The sequence below is a fragment of the Spermophilus citellus genome (assembly GCF_964194105.1).
Source record: "Spermophilus citellus genome assembly, chromosome: 17".
Lineage (NCBI taxonomy): Eukaryota > Metazoa > Chordata > Mammalia > Rodentia > Sciuridae > Spermophilus > Spermophilus citellus.
Genome location: NC_138199.1, coordinates 66,612,753 through 66,632,094, shown reverse-complemented (window position 1 = coordinate 66,632,094; position 19,342 = coordinate 66,612,753). Strand labels below are relative to the sequence as shown.

The 19,342-nt window shown below is 51.1% G+C and overlaps 1 protein-coding gene across 3 annotated transcripts in view; it reads left to right on the top strand.

Annotated features, from left to right (window-relative positions):
- Positions 1-19,342, top strand: part of RGS9 (regulator of G protein signaling 9) — a gene marked incomplete at its 3' end in the record, with an annotated part of 65,968 nt that overhangs the window by 14,061 nt on the left and 32,565 nt on the right. For 2 of the 3 annotated variants that reach the window (XM_081272317.1, XM_081272318.1), the window contains exons 3-9: positions 1,111-1,161; positions 2,687-2,793; positions 2,976-3,027; positions 3,288-3,346; positions 4,519-4,595; positions 9,074-9,155; positions 15,668-15,730. In XM_081272317.1, coding sequence (XP_081128443.1) covers positions 1,111-1,161; positions 2,687-2,793; positions 2,976-3,027; positions 3,288-3,346; positions 4,519-4,595; positions 9,074-9,155; positions 15,668-15,730 — 491 coding nt within the window. Of the gene's footprint in view, positions 1-1,110; positions 1,162-2,686; positions 2,794-2,975; positions 3,028-3,287; positions 3,347-4,518; positions 4,596-9,073; positions 9,156-15,667; positions 15,740-19,342 lie in introns of all 3 variants that reach the window. The other variant, XM_081272316.1, reaches the window with a different exon arrangement.

The following is a 19,342-nucleotide window of genomic DNA, read 5'->3' as shown; positions in this document are numbered from 1 at the left end:
TATCTGTAACATGTGAGTGGACCACAGGGGCCTCCCCGGAGGGCTCCAGTAATGTCTCTTCCCTGCCTCGGAAGACGGAAGTGTCATTGATGACTGTCCAGCCACGAGGAGGCAAGCAGAGGGGTCTTGAGTTCTGGCTCTCTTCTTTGGTGTGTTTTATGCCAGTTCCTTGCAGGCAGGGACCCTACGTGGCCCTTGGAAAGCGAGGAAGTTGGTTGGAAGAAGTGGCCATTGGCATTTGAAGAGGACTTCTGAGTGAGCTCCCAGAGCACCTTGCCTTTCTGAGATGCCGCTGCCCGCCTACAGGGAGCGCTTCTGTGGGGTCGCGTTGGTGGAACTTGGCTGCTTGCCTCGGCCTTAGATAAATCTGAGACCTTGGTGTGCACGTCCTCTCTGGACTCTCCCCTGCCGGCCTCTCTTCCCTCACCCCATGCCCATCTTCCTCTGTGATTTTCCCGACCAGCCCCTAAGACTTGCAGGGCCTCCTGCAAGAACACAAATAAAGCCCCACTCCACGGTCCAAAGATATAAATCAACCTGAAACCCGTTACTCAAATAGGTACCCTCCTCCCACCCTAATAAAACACCTTCACGGTAACCTGAAGGCCGGGTTGGAATTTAGCTTTCTGCCTTCTGGGCCTTCTGCCTGGGAGAGGGGGTGTGGGGGAGCCAGCGGGGCCTTCAGCCCCCTCTTCTCTTCGCATCTTTGGTTCTGTTTTACTTCCATGTGTCTCAGCTCTATCTAGAGCCCCTCCAACAGCTGGCCTTGGGTCTGTTTTCCCAGTGTTTAGTCTTAGTTTCTTTGCTGTCTGGCTGATGAACGGAGGTTCAAGCACAAGTTTTCGTAAGGTAAAAGATAAGCACAACAACAGAGCTTGATAGTGAGTGTGTGAAGGTCGGGTTACGCTCCAGATCTGCTGGAGTCAGATCACGATAGCCCTGAGTTGCAGGCTTCAGAGTTGCACTGGACATACAAGTGGGAGGCGGTGGTGGGGATGATCACAGCCGAGCCGGGAGGGACTGGCCAGGTGACCTCACAGAAGAGGTCATGGCTGTCCAAGGATGGGTCAGGATGCTGTGACAATGACCAGATACTTCTCTGCTTTGCAGGAGGCGATGTTCTACAATGGATCATCCAGCGTCTCTGGATCTCCAACCTGGGTGAGGGTCTGTCCTGCATGGGCAGTTATGGCCGACTGCGGTGCCCACTGCACCATGTGGGAAATGAAACGGAGGCTTTGCCTACCTCTAAGAAACCTGCTTGACTTGGTAGTACATGCCTGCAATCCCAGCGGCCCCTGGAGGCTGAGGCAGGAGGATTGAGAGTTCAGAGGCAACCTCAGCAATTCAGTGAGGCCCTAAGCAACTTAGAGAGATCCTGTCTCAAAATAAAAAATAAAAAGGGCTGGGGGTATGGCTCAGTGGTTAAACACCTGTAGGTTCAATCCCTTGTAAAATTGGAGAGACATCACTTCCATGCATAAAATAATCAGAAGCAAAACATGATAATTTAGGGACAAAATAATAATTATTATATACAAAATATGGAGAGTGTGTAAATAGTGGGAAGCTGGAAAGATCTAGAAAGGCTTCCCAGAATGGGTGCTGCATGTCCCTGGTCTGGAAAGAAGTGATGCTCCTGAATGGGGGAAGGAGAGTTAGGAAGATCTTCCTGGAAGGAGAGACTAGCAGGAGCAGTGGGGTCAGAATGGAATGAACAGGAAATGGAGGGGTCATGTGGGGGATTGGGAGGAGTGACATCAGCTTACTCTGGAGGGTGGTGACAGGGTGGGCGTCCACTTAGCAGGTTGGCAGATTCTGCCTTATCTGGAGATAAGCAAGAGGAAGCCATGGGCAGCTTTTGAACCTGGCAGTGTGTCTGATCAGTGTACTCAAGCTGGGATGTTGGAGCAGAAAGAATCTGGGGACCAGACTTCACCCTAGAAAAAAGGCTGTTGATAAAAGAAGGCATGAAAACTGAGGGTCCGGTGTGTGGGGGAGGGAGTGGGACTTGCAGGGTGGGGGCTGGGGAACAAGTCATCTCAAACCTTCAAGGATGATATGGATGCAGGTTGGGGCCCTGGGCAGGGTGGGCCTGCAGGCTGAGGGATGCATCCCTCTCTTGAGCACGAAAAGCTACCTGCTTCCACTGTTTCTGAGAAAGAACAGGAAAGTTTTCCCTTAATTGATGCAAATCCAGAAAGAAGCCTTTGCTTCCAAAACAACTGAGGTGGGGTGGGAATTAAAGTGAGGCGGGTAGGAGTGGAAAGATCTGGACCCGGGGTGCAGGTGAGTTGCACTTGACAGTAAACATGGCCTCCTTCCTGTTTCCTCTTTAATTGAGGAAGTGTCCGTTGGTTAAGCAGAGACATTTGCAACCATTCATGTGATCTTTTCTAGATCCAAAGAACCTAGATCCAAAGAATCAGGGCTTCCCCAGCCATCACCCCCAAGTCACCTGCAGCAGGCCACCTGCGGTACTAGGTTTACTACTTCCCATCCAGACTTACTGAGCTGTCCTGGGAACAGGACCTGGGGGATCCTCTTGGCATGCTCCCCAGCTGGTGCTTGTCCATAGTCAAGTTCAGGAACCACCATTCCACTCCTTAGATTCTGCTCGTGGAATTTGGTGGGTGAGGGAGTGGGGCCTGCTCCTGACAATCATGTCTGAACTGCTTCTCCCCAGAGGCACAGAACTTGGGTAACTTCATTGTCAAGTATGGCTACATTTACCCCCTGCAAGACCCCAAGAATCTCATTCTCAAGCCTGACAGCAGTCTCTACAGATTTCAGGTGAGACTTGGCCTTGACCTTGGGTGTTCATGGGGCTGAACTTATTTGAAAGATAATTGGTTGGCCTCATGTCCTCACAGTCAGGAGTGCAGAAGTGGTGGAGAGGGATAAGGTGGTTTTGTCTGAACCCAGTGGGTGAAGCATGGTTTCCCTGCCTTTTTTTTTTTTTTTTTTTTTTGTAGACGCCGTATTTTTGGCCCACACAGCAGTGGCCCGCTGAAGATACAGATTATGGTAAATACCTCACCCCCACCTTTGCCTTGGGGTGTGCTTGACAGATTGCTTATTTATTTTCAGCATTCTGTGACATTTGTCTTGTTGTCATCACGACCTTTAAGTCATCTGTATTGGGACCCCCAGGGGCAGGGACCCGGTGGGCTGAGCACTCTCCAGCACTCTGACCTCAGCCCAGCAGCCTCCTGAAGAGAGAGGCGGCCAAGGGAGTTCTGAAATATGATGATGATGATGGAAAATGTCATTGTTTTCTTTTCTAGCCATCTATCTAGCCAAGAGAAATATCAAGAAGAAAGGAATTTTAGAAGAATATGAAAAGGTACAGAAGTGTTTTCAAGTAGAGTTCATTATGATTGAGTGGAATATCATTGTAAGTTTTTTCCCCTCTTCCCCACATTACTACATTCATCTATACCCTCATGAGCCATCCATCCACCCATCTATCTATCCACCCACCCACCCATCCATCCATCCACCCATCTATCTATCCACCACCCACCCATTCATCCATCTACCCACCTATCTAGTCTTCCATTCACCCACCCCTTCATCCATCCATCCATCCACCTACCCACCCATCTATCCATCCATCTATTCCCCTGCCCCACTCATCCATTTATCCACCCACCCATGCATCCATTCATGCACCTTCCCATCCAACCATCTACACTCCCCACCCATCCACCCATCCTTCTACTCACCCATCCATTCAATCACCCATCCACCTACCTCTTCACCTCCCACCCTCCCACCCATTTGTCCAATTCATCCATCTATCTATTTGTATAGAAGCAGCTCACTGAAGTAAAGTTTTCCCATACCAAGCTTCAATTTCTTCTCTATAATTTAGGCCCTTGCCTGAAAGGCCATTGGGCATGCAGGGACTACCCCCTTCATTTTGCTTGTCTTGAGACAATATGACTTAATTAATTATGTATGACAATGGACAGCCCTTGATTAGGGAATTTGAACCTGAGTTTATGATGTGAAAACAGTAGTATAAGCTTCTCTTTCAGGACAGGCGAGTCAGATTTCCCCCAGAATACATCCTAGTCCTGAAAACGCTAACACTTCTGGCATAGGGCAACAATCTTGCTGCTGAGGTATAATTCTTTAGAAATATACATATATATTTTAAAAAGGGCCAACATCATATCAATGATAAGGCTTATCTTTGTGGGTTTTTTTTTCATACTCCATTGTTAAATGTTGAGTTTCCATATTCTTCTCCGTCCCCAGTTTTCTTTTTCTAATCAGATTTGGGTCACATTTATTTTAAACAAAACCCAACACAACTGAGAAAAGCAAGGTCATGGTGGAAGCTTTTGAGAATCCCACACAACCCATGAAATGAGCCTCATTCAGGAGCATGGGCTGAGAGGACCGGGTCGGGCCGGCAGTGGCAGGGAGCCCGGGTCATGTCCTCGTGGGTGGAGGGCTCTTTGCCCTGCTTCACGGGCTCACTGTTCTCATTTTGTTTCTTTTCTCTAGGAAAATTACAATTTCTTGAACAAAAAAATCAACTACAAGTGGGACTTTGTCATTATGCAGGCCAAAGAACAGTACAGGTGAGTGAAAGAGGGTCACCTCGGTCCTCTGGTTGTCTCTCCGCCCTCCTCCCTTCTTTGTTTCCTTTCATTAAGATAAACCTTTATTGGGCATTTAAGTGCCAAACACTGGGCTGAGCGTCGGGAATAAAAGGTAATGGCCTGGTGGGTTGAGAGAACTGGCCGTGACATGAAGCTACTGTGACATGAAGGCCACAGGGCAGGAGTTTGCAGAGCCAGCTGCAGTAGTGATATTGAACTCAGTAGCCGCATAGGCTGTATCCAGGTGAAGGACCATGAAGGTGACCATGGAGGAGAAATGGGGTGGGAGGAAGACAAATATGGAGGCTGGAGGCAGGAAAGCACCCGCTGCAAGCAGTTCCGTGGCGTGGAGAGGGCGGGGCATGGAGAAGGCAGAAGTTGCCAGACTCTCACTGGAGGTATTAGCAAGAGCCCATCGTGAGAAGGCTTTGCGCCGAGGGCCGCCAGGAGCTGGAGAAAGATTTTAAACAGGAGTTGGGGTGTAATCAGGTTCACGTGCTGGAACCACCAGTGGGCCCCTCAAAGGTCTAGACTTGGTGGAGCATGGTTGTCTGCAGGGCGCACCGCTGAATTCCACGCAGAGCCCAGGACTCGGACTAGCGATGTGCATTGTTAAATGGTAGCACTGGTGCAGGCTCGCATGTGCCTCGTATCCATGTTAGAATCAGAGCTGAAAGTTCCCAGGGGGCTCTGCCTTGTCAATGACAGTCAGATGGAGATGCTGGGAACAGCGAAGGGCGGGAGGGTGTATTGGTCAGGACGAGGTTAGGCTGCTATAACAAACAGCCCCCAACTCTTCAGGGACTAGAGCGCACAGGTCAATTTCTGTTCATATTCATGTCCACTGTGGTTCAGCTGGGTCCCTGGAATGCCCTCCCTCAGTGCAGGACCCACTCGGAAGGGGCGGCACCCTCTGGGCCTCGTGGGTTGCTGCAGTAGGGGAGCGAGCGCCTGTGCAGATCAAAGTGACACCTGTTTCTAGTGCTCACCATTCAGTCAGCAAAACAGCTCAGATGATTTTGCTCAAATTCAGGGGCCAGAGAGCGGGGCCATACAGTTCTGCCATAGGTCTGAGAAGTGGGAGGGCCAAGGAATATCTGGTGACCGGAACTCATGATTATCAAATTGGATGGTTCTGTTTGTCCCAGCCTCACTCACCTGATAGGTCTGGATCCTGGAAAGTCTAGACTTGCCATTGGCTCGTTGGCTGCATGGTAGAGACCTCATTTAATGAAACAGCCTAGGAGTTGGAATAGCCATTAGTATTGTCATATGGGAGTGCCGATCCAGGAAAAAATACACAGCCTTATGGTAGAATGGCTTTCTTGCCCTGGGGGAGCCTTCATGATAGAGCTTTCCCTACTCCTTAGACATGAACATGTCTCTACCTGGGTGCATTTGAGATAAAGCAACAGGGGGACAGCTTTCTAATCTGTCACCACTAATATTTGTTTGCAAGACTTTGGTAAGGTCTTGGTTGTTGTCTTATCTTATGTTGGTGTGGGGGAATGCATAGAGTACTCACTGTCACCCCTCACCCCTACAAGTGGGGAAACTGAGGCTTACAGAAGTTACGATGAACTGGCTGAGGCTCTTGGTAAGGGAAGGCAGTGGTAGAGTCAGAGCTAGTAGGACTTAATTCCATCCCGTGCACCAGTTTTGCCCTCCTAGGGTTCCCTCCCTCCAGCCCCTCCATACCGTCCTGCACCTCTCTGCTTTGAGCAGGATGGAGGATGGTCCCTGCTACTTAAAGCACCACCAGCCCTGACATAAGCCCTCCAGGGAGCTCTCATGGCTTGGAGTTATTCTCAGTGGCACGTCAGATCCACCCTGCAGGCCCTGGATAATGCTCTGCATGCCCAGATTCAAGGAGAATTTCTCTCCATCATTCATTTCTAGGTACCATGGAATGAGCCATCCCTAAAGGTTCTCCTTCCAGGAGGCTGGCTTTCCCCACTCATCCACGGCTTAACTCAAAGGCCATTTCTCATTTCAGATTTAGGGTCTCAGCACAGAACTGTGTGGTCTGTGTAGGTTGGCCCAGGAGGTAGTCCCTTTGTTATATAAGCTGAGCCCCCTCTTCTGAGTTCCAGACTCAGCACCCAGCTGCCTACTCAAGATCCTCATGATTGTCCATCTTCAAACCCAGCTTGTCCATATCTGAATGTGTCTTTATCTCACTGGGCAAACTTCTTCCTCTCCACTTCAGTATGAGGAACCTTCATCCACCCACTCCTTCCTGACGATGCCCAATGTCCAGTCCTCTGGTCCAGTTGCCTCCTCTAGCAGAATTCCTTGAGCTAAATCTGACTTCTGTCTATCTCCACTGCTCCTACCCTGGTAGATCCAAATCACCATCAGCTGGACCATGGCAATAGCCTCCCAACTGGCTTCTGGGCTCCTATCTTGATCCACCCCTTCCACACATTTTTTGATGCTGGAGATGCAACGTAGGTCCTCACACATACTAGGCAAGTGGCTTTATTCACTGAGCTGCACCTCCAGCCCTGTTCTTATTCTTGAAACCCAGATGGGATCATGTCATTTGACCTGTCCTCTGAGCTGTCAGAGAGAATGCTCACTTCAAATCTCTCTTCCTTAAAGAGGCCTTTCTGATTAGCTGTTACTCAGCTTATGCTAAACCTAGCAGCTAAAAACTGCAACATTTATTTTATTGTCTCTCATGATTTCCATAGGACAGGAATTCAGGAAGGACATTAATGGTTTGTTCAGAGCTGGGGTCTAGCTGGCATTCTTTGCTCTTGTTTGATAGACTCTGGCCTCTCTGTGTGGTCATTTGAGCTTCTCACATCAGGGCAGCATCAGGGCAGTGGATTGCTTACAGGTGGTGGAAGCTTCCAGAACCTGTAGTCCAGTGAGGAGGGTGGCAGCTGTCCCATCTTTGGTGGTCCAGCCTCAGAAATTACCCAGCACCAAGCCTGACCTACTATATTGGTTAGAACCATCACAAAGCCCACCTGGTTTCTAGGGGAGGGAAAATAGACCCTTTTGTCATTGGAAGGAGTATCAAAAAATTGAAGACATATTTTTTAAAAAATCACCACAGAGACCATCCCTGATTCTACATTGCGTTACCTGAATGTTTGTTTCCCTGTAGCATATTATGCACTTTGCAATCTTATGTTTATTTCTTTACCATTTGTGTAGTGTTTAGATCAGAAGCTACACAAAAGCCGAGACTTTTGTCTGGCTCACCAGCATTCTCCCAGAGCTTGAAACATAGAGGAAGATCAACAAATCCATGAATGAATGAATGAATGAATGATTAAGCAAATGCTTTTGCTAAAGAAAAATCACAATATGACCGACTCAAAGAATTCTGAGTTTACTGCCTCTCTTGGATTCCATCTATCTCCTCCCTCTTCCATGAATATCAGTCACAGAGAAGCAGATGAGCAAAGCCAGACAGGACCACGAGTGTGAATTAGAGACGGACTGTTTCTAGGGCCGTCCAGCATCACGGAAACCCCGCCGTGCCGCAGGCTGTGTGTGGCCATCCTCCCGAGGACACCAGCTAGTTAACCTGGTAGAAAATCCAGTTAGGTTGTCAAGGGGAAGTGGGGAGAGACACTGTTTATATTTAATTTCCAGAAGAGGTTGGCAAAACAGCCCGCTGGAGTGGCGCTGCTCACCCATCTGGTCTCTGGATGTTATTGTGTTGTTCACAGAACATTAACGGGGAAATAAATCTGCAGACTCCATGGTGGAGCGGGCCTGTGCGTCATCTCCTGTCGCCTGGGAAAACAAGCAGTAATGAATGTGAGCGCAGCTCACCGCGGAAATGGGACCGAGTAGGGCCGGTGGTGTGATCATTGGAGCTCCTTGTTCAGAAAAGGCCTGAACTCTTTGGAGTGATCAAAAGAACTCATCATCAGGGAGGAAAAAAGGAGTCCTTGAGGCCTGCATGTCCCCATCGCAGGAGGCTGACAGCTTGTGCAGATGTTAACTATGCTCTTTACCGAAGCAGGGACCCAGTACGAAGCCAGGGGGTCCAATGGTGGCCCAGATGGGCATCCCCGCCTGCTCCAGTATGAAGCCTGTTTGATTCTAGAGCTGGTTATGGCCACACGGTCTACCTCAGCCCAGCCCAGTGCTGTCAGGGAGAGCTGGACCTGGGCCTGACTCTGGGTTCAAGTCCCATTTCTGTTACGTGCTGGCAGTGTGGTCCTGGCTGGCCGTTCAACTGCTCTTTGCTTCAGTTCCTTGAATTACGAAGCCAGCAAAGGTCACTGAGAGCGTTAACCAGGATCAAACCAGTTAATATGTGTAAAAGAGGTTTGAGTGCCTGAGTGTGAAATTAGCGTTTGCTATTATCGTGGTGCATGCGAATTATTTGCACAGATTGGGTGAGCAGACCAGGTCGCCAAGAACACAGACCATCATGGACTAAAAGATGCAAAGGGTTATGGCCTTAATCATGGCTTTTGTTTTCCCAGGGCTGGAAAGGAAAGGAACAAGGCCGACAGGTACGCGCTGGACTGCCAGGAGAAGGCCTACTGGCTGGTGCACCGATGCCCTGTGAGTACCGGTTCCCCCACCTCTTGCCAGGTGCCCCCCTCTCTCTCTGCACTCACAGTACTCATTGCCAGCTCCTCCCACTCTGGAGTTAGAACTGGGTCATCAGGAGGAGCTGCATAGAGTTGGGTGAGCCTCCAAGCACCACCAGGCTCAGAGAAGACATGCCCTGTATCTGGTGGGTATGAATGTCAGGTAGCAAGGGCCTTGAACGGATTTGTCTTTTGTAAGGGCTGGGACTTTTTTTTTTTTGTTTAGGATACCACACCTTGGAAAGGAATATAAGAAGAAAGATGTAGAACACAGGTTTCAAAGCAGAAATATAAAATTCTCTGAGAATGGAAGCTCTGCATAGCCAAAGCTGTTCTGTGTGTCTCAGCTCCCTCTCCTCCTGCCTTAGATCCAGGCCCCAGCAACTGAGATGGCAGAAGAGAGGGCGTTAGTGTGTGATGAGCTTCTCATTGCTTGAAGCACTTTGCTTTCCTGGCTTGGGAGCGCTTTTGCGTTTCCTGGCTTGGCGGGACAAGCTGTCCATAACCCATGTGACTTGCCCCAGCCCATCTCTGGGAAATGGTCACCTCACCCCCCAGCAGAGAGAAGCAGCCTCTGGCTGCGACCTGCTGGGGTTAATTCCAGTGCCTCAGTGTCTTCCTGGGTCAGGTGCTTCTTCTGGGAGGTGGGAGGTGGGCGATGTGGAAGAGATTCTGGAAACTCAAGAGTTGCAAACAGATGTTCTCCCTCCTCCTCTTTCAGTTTCCTTGCCTGCCGATAGGTATCAGAAGCAGAAAGTGAGCTGGGTCAGGTGGGCTGACCAATGGAGCACAGGGTTCTGGAGACCAGGACACCAAGGACATGCTCCTCACTGGTAGCTTAGGAGTGAGATTGTTGCAATGGAAGATGTGCCACTAGCTTGGCAAGGTGCCCCCCATGTCCAGTGGCACCATGATGGAGGGAGCCCTCCTCTGCGCCAGGTGGAGAATGATTTTCACTGTATATTCAGAGACTCTGTGATGTAAGATTGCCAGTGTGACTGCATTCCTTGAAAAGGGACAGCCTGGCTGTGCATGTGATCTGCCCAGGGTCTCTCTCCTCCCCTCTGTCTCTGTATCCAGAAAGTCTGTAGGAAAGAAAGTGAATAACACATCACCTGCTTAATTCTCCTGGAGTAAGCTCTCAGCCTCCATCGGACAAATGGCTGAGCTGAGTGGTTCCTTGCAGCACAATACAGAAGAACATAAATAGGATAGCATGTTAGATGACTCTCCCCACCACGCCCCCATTTCTACCACCATGACCATGGCCGACCTCCAACTCCATCCCCTCCCCCGCCTTCCCCATTTCCACCACCTTTGCTGACTGTCCCCACTTACCTCCCTCAACTCCCCCTCTTTCTCCATCTCACCGCCACCATCAGCACAGTTGTCATTGATGTCATTATCGCAACTGATCTGAGAAAACTCAGTGTGTTGGGTGCTGTGCTGAGTGTTCTGCATTCGGTCTTCTTTAATCTTTGCAGTGTTATTTCCCCATCTTACTGATAACCAGGCTGAGGCTCAGGGGTGTTGCAAATGTGCCTAGAGCTGCACAGCTCATAAGTGCCAGAGGCTCGGAACCCACACTGCTAACAGGGGATCCTCCCTCTTGGTCTGGATGCCCCTTTGCCTCTCATGACAATGTCACATGCCATGTTCGTGTGTTTTGGTGTTTCGTAACTTCCTTGGTATGGGAATACAGCCTGGGTCGCTGCTGCTCCAAGAAGCATGGTGCCTGGGGTCACATAGGCCTGCTTTCTCTTTAATAGACCCAACTTCAGAGTGCGACTCTGATGTACTTGGAGCAGTCCTAAAACACCTAAGATGCAAACTGCTCTTCATACTCTTTATATCTGATCTCCTCCCTCAGTGCTGCTCCCCTCGGTTGAATCTGGACCAGTAGCCAAGGATGTGGCAGGACTGCATCCGGGGCTTCCCCCCTCCACTCTTTTAAAACAGGCTCCACCTCTCATTGGTCCATTGGAGTGGACAGTTTTCAGTCTGAGGAGCATCTCAGCCCAGAATGGAGCAATCCTTCTGAGGAGCCAGGGAGCCTAGAGTCTGTCAAGACTGTCTCCAGGAGTCCCAAACAAGTATCAGTTCAGTGGGACAAAAGCCAGTCACAGCAGAGTAAGCATTTGGCTCTCTGGAGGGTGAACAGGCTTTCTGTGGACCAACTGTAGCCACCTGTTGTGGAGTGTGACACGGCTGCAGTCAATGAACTTGTTCATTTGTTCATGAATCTGGGAAGCCCTCATTGGGCCCTGACTCTGTGCCAGGAAAGGATTGAGATGCTGGGCACCCAAGAGCTACATCATCGAGCACCTGCTGTGTACAGTACGCAGCTGCCGGCACAGGTTGTCTCAATCACAACTGGCCGCAGTGCGGTCCAGTGGGAGGTGTCGTTACTCCATTACTCAGATGAAGAAGTCAAGGCTGAGTTCGGTCTGCTCAGTGCTGGGTGTGCCTCCACCTCTGTGGGGTGGCGAAACCCCACAGGCTGCTCCTGGTCAAGGAGGACCCCATGTACCCTTCTCTCTCAGTCAAGGAGCTCAAACTCCAAGTTGCCATCACACGGGTGGGTAGCCCTCTTCCAGAGATGAGACCCCAGTGCCCAGCAGGCACAGCCAGTGTGACTGATTTAAGGGAAGGGGAAGGAAGGCCTGTCGGATGCTCCGTCGGAAACAGCATCCTTGGCAAGAGGCCAGTGGCAGACCTGGGAGACGGTGGTTGAGGAGTGTGATCCCAGTTCCCGTTCGGAGCCCAAATGCCACCCGTGAGTCAGCATCCTGTTGTAAAGAAAAACCCCTGTTTCTCTTTTGTTTTTGACTTGGATGGAGCAGAGGATGGAGATGGGCATGATGCAGAGAGGAGTGTAAATGGTTCCTGCAGCCAGTCACTCTGAGCCTTCCCTGCATCTTTGTGGTGCCACCTGGTTCTTGAACCTAGTCTGTCACTCAGGACTGGTTTGTTGGACAGAGCTGCTTTCTGGTGGTGTGTGGCCTTGATCAAGTGGTCACCTGTGTGAATATCAAGCAAACTGCCCTTGTTTCAACCACATACCCAGACACTTGCCTTCCAGGGAAGGGGATGTCTGGCTTCCACTTTCCAATGAGCTAAGTACCCCTTGAGGGAGAAGGCAAAGTAAAGTAAAGCAGTGCCAACATGTTGATGATGATGATGACGAAACATTATGAAGCTATTAACCTGATGTTTTCAAAGGCCATTCGATGACCTACAAAAATGATCCGGCAGACCATGTTGTATTGTAAAAACAGCGTGGAACACTCCATATACCCTGGTCCTAATCTTTGAGAAATTAGCACCTACTTTGTGCATGTCCAGTCTGCCAGATGCTTACGAGGCGGTGGGGATATTTGAATTGTGAGCCAGGACAGACACGGCCTGCGACCTCGAGGAACTTACTACAGTCTGGCAGAGAGACAAAGACTAAAACTATTATATAAATGAGTGAGTAATGTACAGAACACCATGGCAGCTCGTAGGAGGCAGGGGCCCTGAAGCAGATTGGGGTTAGGGAACACCTCTCCGTGGGAGTGACGTTCAAGGCAAGAGAAGCTTGCGGTAGACTTCTCTAATCTTTGAACCTAAAATTCTCTCCCTGTTCCAGCTTCATCCCCTGTTTTATTTTATTTTTTTTTTTGGTACCGGGGATTGAACTCAGGGGCACTCAACCACTGAGCCACACCCCCAGCCCTATTTGGTATTTTGTTTAGAGACAGGGTCTCCCTGAGTTGCTTAGCACCTCGCTTTTGCTGAGGCTGGCTTTGAACTCACCATCCTCCTGCCTCAGCCTCCCGAGCTGCTAGGATGACAGGTGTGTGCCACCACACCTGGCCCCCTGTTTTATTTTGTTTATTAAATAATTTAGATTTTCTCTCCCATGCATCAAAATGTTTTCAGAAATACGGTGATGATTAGTGAAGGAGATGGAAACTGAAGAAGGGCCCAGAGTGACGTGGTAGAGGGTCACCACACAGTGCACATCAACTCGGATGCTCACAAAGCGGTTGTCGCAAAATGCAAAAGGCCCTTCCCTAATGCGATCCCCAGGCATTTAGCAAATTTTGTTCATGCCCAAGGGATGTAGCTGGGGTGGCAAACCCCGGTGTTCACAGTTCTGGTTGAAGCAGGGAAGGCTCGCTCACATGTTTGTGGAGTCCTTCGTGCATGTGGCACCAGGGCAGAAGGTGTCTGTGTGCCTCCTTATCTGCAGGCTGCAGGGGCACATCAGTTGTCTTGATTTCTTGACACTGAGTCAGCTCTAACGTATTGAAGAATGAATGAGTGAGTGAGTGAATGCATGAGACTCGGAGTCTCCCAAACCAGCAGAGGCAGAAAGGCAGCCCCCTGGAGGGTTTGGAAGCAGGGTCCTGGGTGGGGCCACAGCAGGAACATATAAAACTTAGGGGGCTGCTGCCCACAGAGAGGCTAAGAAGAGGCAGGAGCTGGGGCAGCAGGACAGCCAAAGGAAGGTGGCTGGATGTCTAGTAGAACTGGTGAGGGAAGCTGAAGGGGGCTGGTTCTGGATCGGCTGGCCGAGTAAGAAAGTCCAGAGGTGGCGGCAGGTCTGACAGTTCACGGCTGCCCAGTCCAGGCCACTGAGAGTCACCCAGCAGCGCATGCCAGATGAAGGGGGTGATTCCTAGAACCCATTTCAGGCAAGGATGTTTTTTGGATGGCCACACTCCCCACTTTCCTCTCTGCGCTACGCTAGATACCAGTGAGGGCCAGTTTACACCTCTGTATTGTCCCTTCATGCCACTTGTCACAACTGTAATTGTTTTGGGGTGATTAATTGCTGAGTGGTTTCTATCCCTTAAGACTGAAAATGGCTTGACTTGCCTTCTGAGGATGCCCCCCGAAACCAGGGGGGCACGTCCATTCACCTGCTCCCCAGGGCTGGACACGGAGTCCAGCACACAGGAAGTGCCTCATGACTGTTTGTTGATGGAGGTCCCCAGTAACAGCCAGGGCAAGGATGGGGGCTCCCCTTCCCTGTCCTGCTCCACGCCCGTGTTCTGTTTCTTGCTTTCTCGCTCTTTATTTTGCCTAGGCTCTCGGCCCAGTATTTGCCTCCACGGTCGCCTGCTGAGCTAGACTGCCAGATTTAGGAAGTTAAACACAGGGTGTACGGTTCAATTTGAATTTCAGATAAACAACGAATAATTTTTATATAAAATATATTTTACATCAAAATGTATTTCCTATGAAGATCTCTTTGCTATTTTTGGTATGGATACACAGTCAGTGTAAACATAATGGGACTTGAATCATTTGCTGTTTATCTGAAATTAACTGGGCCTCCTCGTTTTTGGTCTGGCAGCCCTACCCTAAGCTAAAAATGGTCTCTATCTTAGTTGAGGCTGAACCGGATGGAGAAGAAGCTCAGTCACTTCCAACCCTCTGCTTCAGTGTAGCCAGCCTGGTTAATAACAGGTGCTCAGCACTTGGTGGGTCTGCCCCAAACCTGCAGAGAAGTGACCACCTAGATTGCCGACCTCAGGGAGTTGGGAGAGGCCAAGTGAGATTGGCTGGGGAGTGGGGTGACCTGGTGGAAAAGGGATCTGGCAAAGATTGCTGACCCAGCTTTGGGCCACCTCTTTACACACAGGATCTTATGACGAATACGGTCCCTTGCTCAATGACAGTAGCCCTCTGCTGACAGTGTCACATCCCACCTTGCTAAGCCCTCATGAGAACATTCCAGGTAGGAGGCATCGTCTCTGTTTCTCTGGTGAGTCAGCAAGTGCAGGGAGAAGTGGTTTCCAGGATTTTTGGCACAGCCGGGAAGCAGCAAAATTAGGATGGGAACCCAGAGGTGCCTGATTGAAGCTTGGACTCTTCCAAAGCACTGCTGTGCTACCACTGTCCTACCCAGCCCGAGGCAGAAACTAGAGTGTGGGGAAGGGGCACAGTGGAAGGAGTCAGGAGTTCCATGTATTGATCCCAAAGAACTGTGACTGAACTTGATTGTTACCTATCCAATCATCTACCCATCCACCCACCCATCTGTCCATCCCTCCACCCACCCATCTGTCCATCCACCCATCCATTCATCCATCCATCCACCCATCCATCCGTCTATCCATCTACCCTTCCATCCATCCATCCATCCATCCATCCATCCATCCATCCATCCATCCATCCATCCATCCATCCCACTATGGTTCTGGAGAGGCCATCCGTCTGTTCACCCATCCTTCTATTGATCCAACCATCTGCCTACCAGCTTGCCCATCCATCCTTTCCTCTTATTCTCTTAGGCTCTTGGGATGCTGTGGGTGCAGGAAGCTCTCTTGCTCACCTGAAGGGTTCACACACCCTCATGTTTCCCCGTGCACTCTGCCACGAGCCCTTCTCAGCTCAGTCTCATGCTTGGCCGCTTGGTCAAGACCCAGAATTTAATCAGAAACTGGGGACTTCCTGTAGTGATTCTTTCATTGTTTTTATTCCATTCAGCCGGGAATGAATGACGTGCTGGACTATGGCCTGGACCGAGTGACCGATCCAAATGAAGTCAAGGTAAACCAGGTATGTTTTTGCTGCATTGTGGGTGGGACCTAGGCCAGGTTCTGAGGCAGGGAAGGTGTCCATGTGTCCCTTCCTACCTGTGTGGGCAATGCCATCTTCCCTTTGAGACTGCCATGGAGAGGAGCACCATGTCTCTGTGGCATCAGGGTCCAGGAGAGGGGAGGCCATGGCCAGGGTCCTGGGTAAAGGGAGATGACACTTGGAGAGAGGAGAGGGTGCAGAGTGTGGGTCAGAGCAGATGGCATTTAGATGATTGGTTTTTAGTCTTCTGTGAGTTACTTTCCCCTTTGAGAATCTGATGAGAATTATGAGCAACCCTGCCCAAAGATGCACAGGCAGACATTTTACACACTGAGTAACCTTCAGGATCAAAAACCTTGAACCAACTTTAGATTTAAACCGTAGTCCACGGTGCTAGAATGTCACAGTGTCTTTCATATCCTAGTGGGGATCTTCCAAAGACTCTCAACTTTTTATTTGTAATGGATGGCCAATTTCAAATATATATAATTTAAAGAAGCATAGTTTGTATATTGTTGAAACCATGTCCCTGTTGACATTTTGGGTCAGATAATTCCCTGGGAGGGGGCATTCTGTGCAGTGTAGGATGTTTAGCGGCATCTCTAACCTCTGTGCACTAAATGCCAGTGACTCCATTCCTCTACTGGACCCACATCCCCAGGCCAACGATCAAAAATGCCTCTAGACATTGCCCAGTGTCCCTGGGGAGGGAGTCAGAGTGGCCCAGGTGGGAGCCGCTGACCTCTGCCAGCCAGCCTAAAACCCGTGTAAATTTGTCTTGGGTGGTTTCATGGCTTTCCGTCCAGTGTGTCTCTGGTGGCCAGGGGCAGGCCCCTCTTCAGTGCAGCGTCATCTGCAGGCTTGTGCCTTGCAGCCTGAGCGCAGGGCTGGAGGGCTTGCTGGGCTAGGAAGGCGGCTGTGGAAGGGGAAGAGAAAGGCGCAGGAGAGCCCTGCTGAGGCAGCTCTGGGACACGTGGAGAGGGACTTGGAGTTCCTAGAGAGTGTCACCGGGGGACTTGTTAGGTCCCTTGTCCACAAGTCAGACTGACCCTTCTTTGATCCCCACGTGGGGCTGTCAGCCTTCCCCCAGCGCCGTTCCCACGGCAGCCTCTCCTTGTTCCCCTTGTCAGATAGCAGATCACTGCTGAGGCCTTGTAGGCTCGGTTGCCATGGAAACAGAATCAGCCAGTGAAACACAGAACCGGGTGGAAGATTTGCCTTTTTTGTGTGGCTAACGGGCTACTCTGGAAACCTCTTTCCTGGGGAGGAGGGGGAGGGTGGAGGAAGAAAGCACGTCACTGGCTCTGACATGGGTGGGGCGTGGGGACAGTGGGGGGGGGCACGTGTCTGTGACTGAGGCTCTGCTGCGGATGTGGCGGGGTGTGTGTGTGGGGGAGGACACCGGAACTGAGCTGCTCCATCTGGGGTGCTGTGGTCGGGGCGAACCCTGAGGGTCATGTCCTCCCTGGTGGTGCAGGAGGGAGGGAGCCTCTGGCTCTCAAACCTGTTTCCTGCCAGCGGCTGGCGGTGCCTCCCAGCCCAGAGCCAGGGCCCAGAGGGTGTGAGGCTGAGTGTGTGCTCATGGTGGGCTCCAGCAGCAGCGCCTCCCCTGGGGCTCACACCTCTCCCTCTCTCTCTCCCTGCAGCTCTCCTCCTCCGTCTGTGCACTCGGGCTGCTGTGGACTAGTGAGAAGAGCAGGCGCCTGCTTCTCATGCAAGCTGACCCTTCGGCCTCCCTCAGCCACCAGCCTGTCCATCAGACCTGGCTGTGCAGGGCATGGGGCCGGGGCCGGCCTCCTTTCCCAGCCTCCGAGTGTCCCTGTCCCCACGGCTTACCTGCCCTGAGAGGACCGGGCGCCTGAGAGTGCAGACTCCCCAGGGCTCTTGGAGGGCAGAGGTTTTGCATTTTGTACATGGTGCCTGAGCTGGTTAGAGGTGAAAGGTGACTTCTGAGAATGAACGATTGAATGAAGAAAGACCTCTTTTTCTTAAACAGAGGCCAAACCCCATCAAGCATGAGAAAGAGGCCGCTAGGCCGGCAGGTGTCCAGGGCCCCTGGTGAGCCACTGTGTCAGGCTGATGGCCTCTGGTTGGCCAGGCTGCACAGCCCTGGGAGGACCTGGTCACGAGCCTCCCCTCAGTTCTGACTCCTTGAGACAATGGGGTGTACAGCTCCCCATTCCCCCTTTATTTCAGAGAGGATTTGGCCCCATGGTAAGGACCCTGATTGGAGGCCAGGCTTTGGCAGGGATGTGCCCTTCCTCCTGACCCTCCCCAGGAAGGGCTCCTCTGACAGGGTTCTCACTGTCTTCTAGCAACCAGGGGCAGCACTGAGTGCCGAAGGTCAGGTCAGCTGGAAGGACCAGCACTGCCTCGCGCTGCCTGGGTGGTCTTGGGCGAGCTCTGGAGCTGTCCCAAGTTTCAGTTTCCTCGTCTGTAACATGGGGACAACCAGAGTTCCTTCCTCAGAGGATCGGACAGGATCATTCATGTGAAGTGTCCAGAATGGGAACCGACATGCTTCACAGACAGTAGCCGTGATTGCCAGAACGGGCGCTGGGTTACGAGGGAGATGATTTATGGGGTCCTGTCAACCTTTGACCCCACCGGGAGGCTGTGCTTAGCTCTTTTCCTGTCTGTCCTCATACCTTTGCTTACTCCCACGTTGACTGGAGGGAGGGGGTGCATTCCAATTTCAACCTCTCTGCCTGCTCGAGTCACCGAGTCACCGACCGCTGAGCACAGGGTGGTTACGTAGGTGTGCACAAGAGGCTTTGAGTAAAAGGAAGAAATATAAATACTGCAGAGCACTCAGCCTGGGGCCTCAGGGGGCAAAGCCCCCCTAGTGCTCACACCAGTAGGGGACAAATTGCTTTCTTCTTGTGGCCCCCTTTATGACCACGCGTTGAAAAAAGAGCCACTCTGGGGACTGAGTTTGCTGATGGCTCGCTGGCCAGGGAAGACTCACGTCCATCCTAGGAGGGACAGAACGTCGGGGCATCCCTGTTGGAGAGAAGAGAAAACCATGAAGCCCGGATGTGACCCTCAGCTGACAGCCCTGCAGAGGCCGCTCCGTATCCTGCCTGCTGCTTTGTAATGCCCACTGTGTGGCCTTCTGAAGCTTTGCTAGATTTCATTAAGTCCATGACGGGAGATAATGTCAGCTTCATTTTTCATATGACAAAACTGCAACCGAGAGATTTAGCCCTTTGCCAAAGGTGGCGCAGTCAGGACTCCAATTTAGATCTTTCCAGTCTTTACAGTTCAGGCCTAAGTCTTGCACCCAGGGCCACTCCACAGGCAAGTGACTTGTACCCTCATCCAAGGCCCCACACAGGAGGGCCTTGCATGATTTAATATCCATCACTATCTTAAAATTTCTCCTGTTTTTCTGGAGAAGGGGCCCTGCGTCTTCCTTCGGCACTGGGCCCTGCACACTGTGATTAAATTCTGTCTCCACCTGATCAGGAAGTACCTTGCAGGGTGGGATTTGCTCCAGATGATAGCAACCTGGGATCCTCACTTCCGGAACAGCAGTCTCTCTTCCCTTTTCCTGCCTGCTTTACATTAACGACTTCCTTT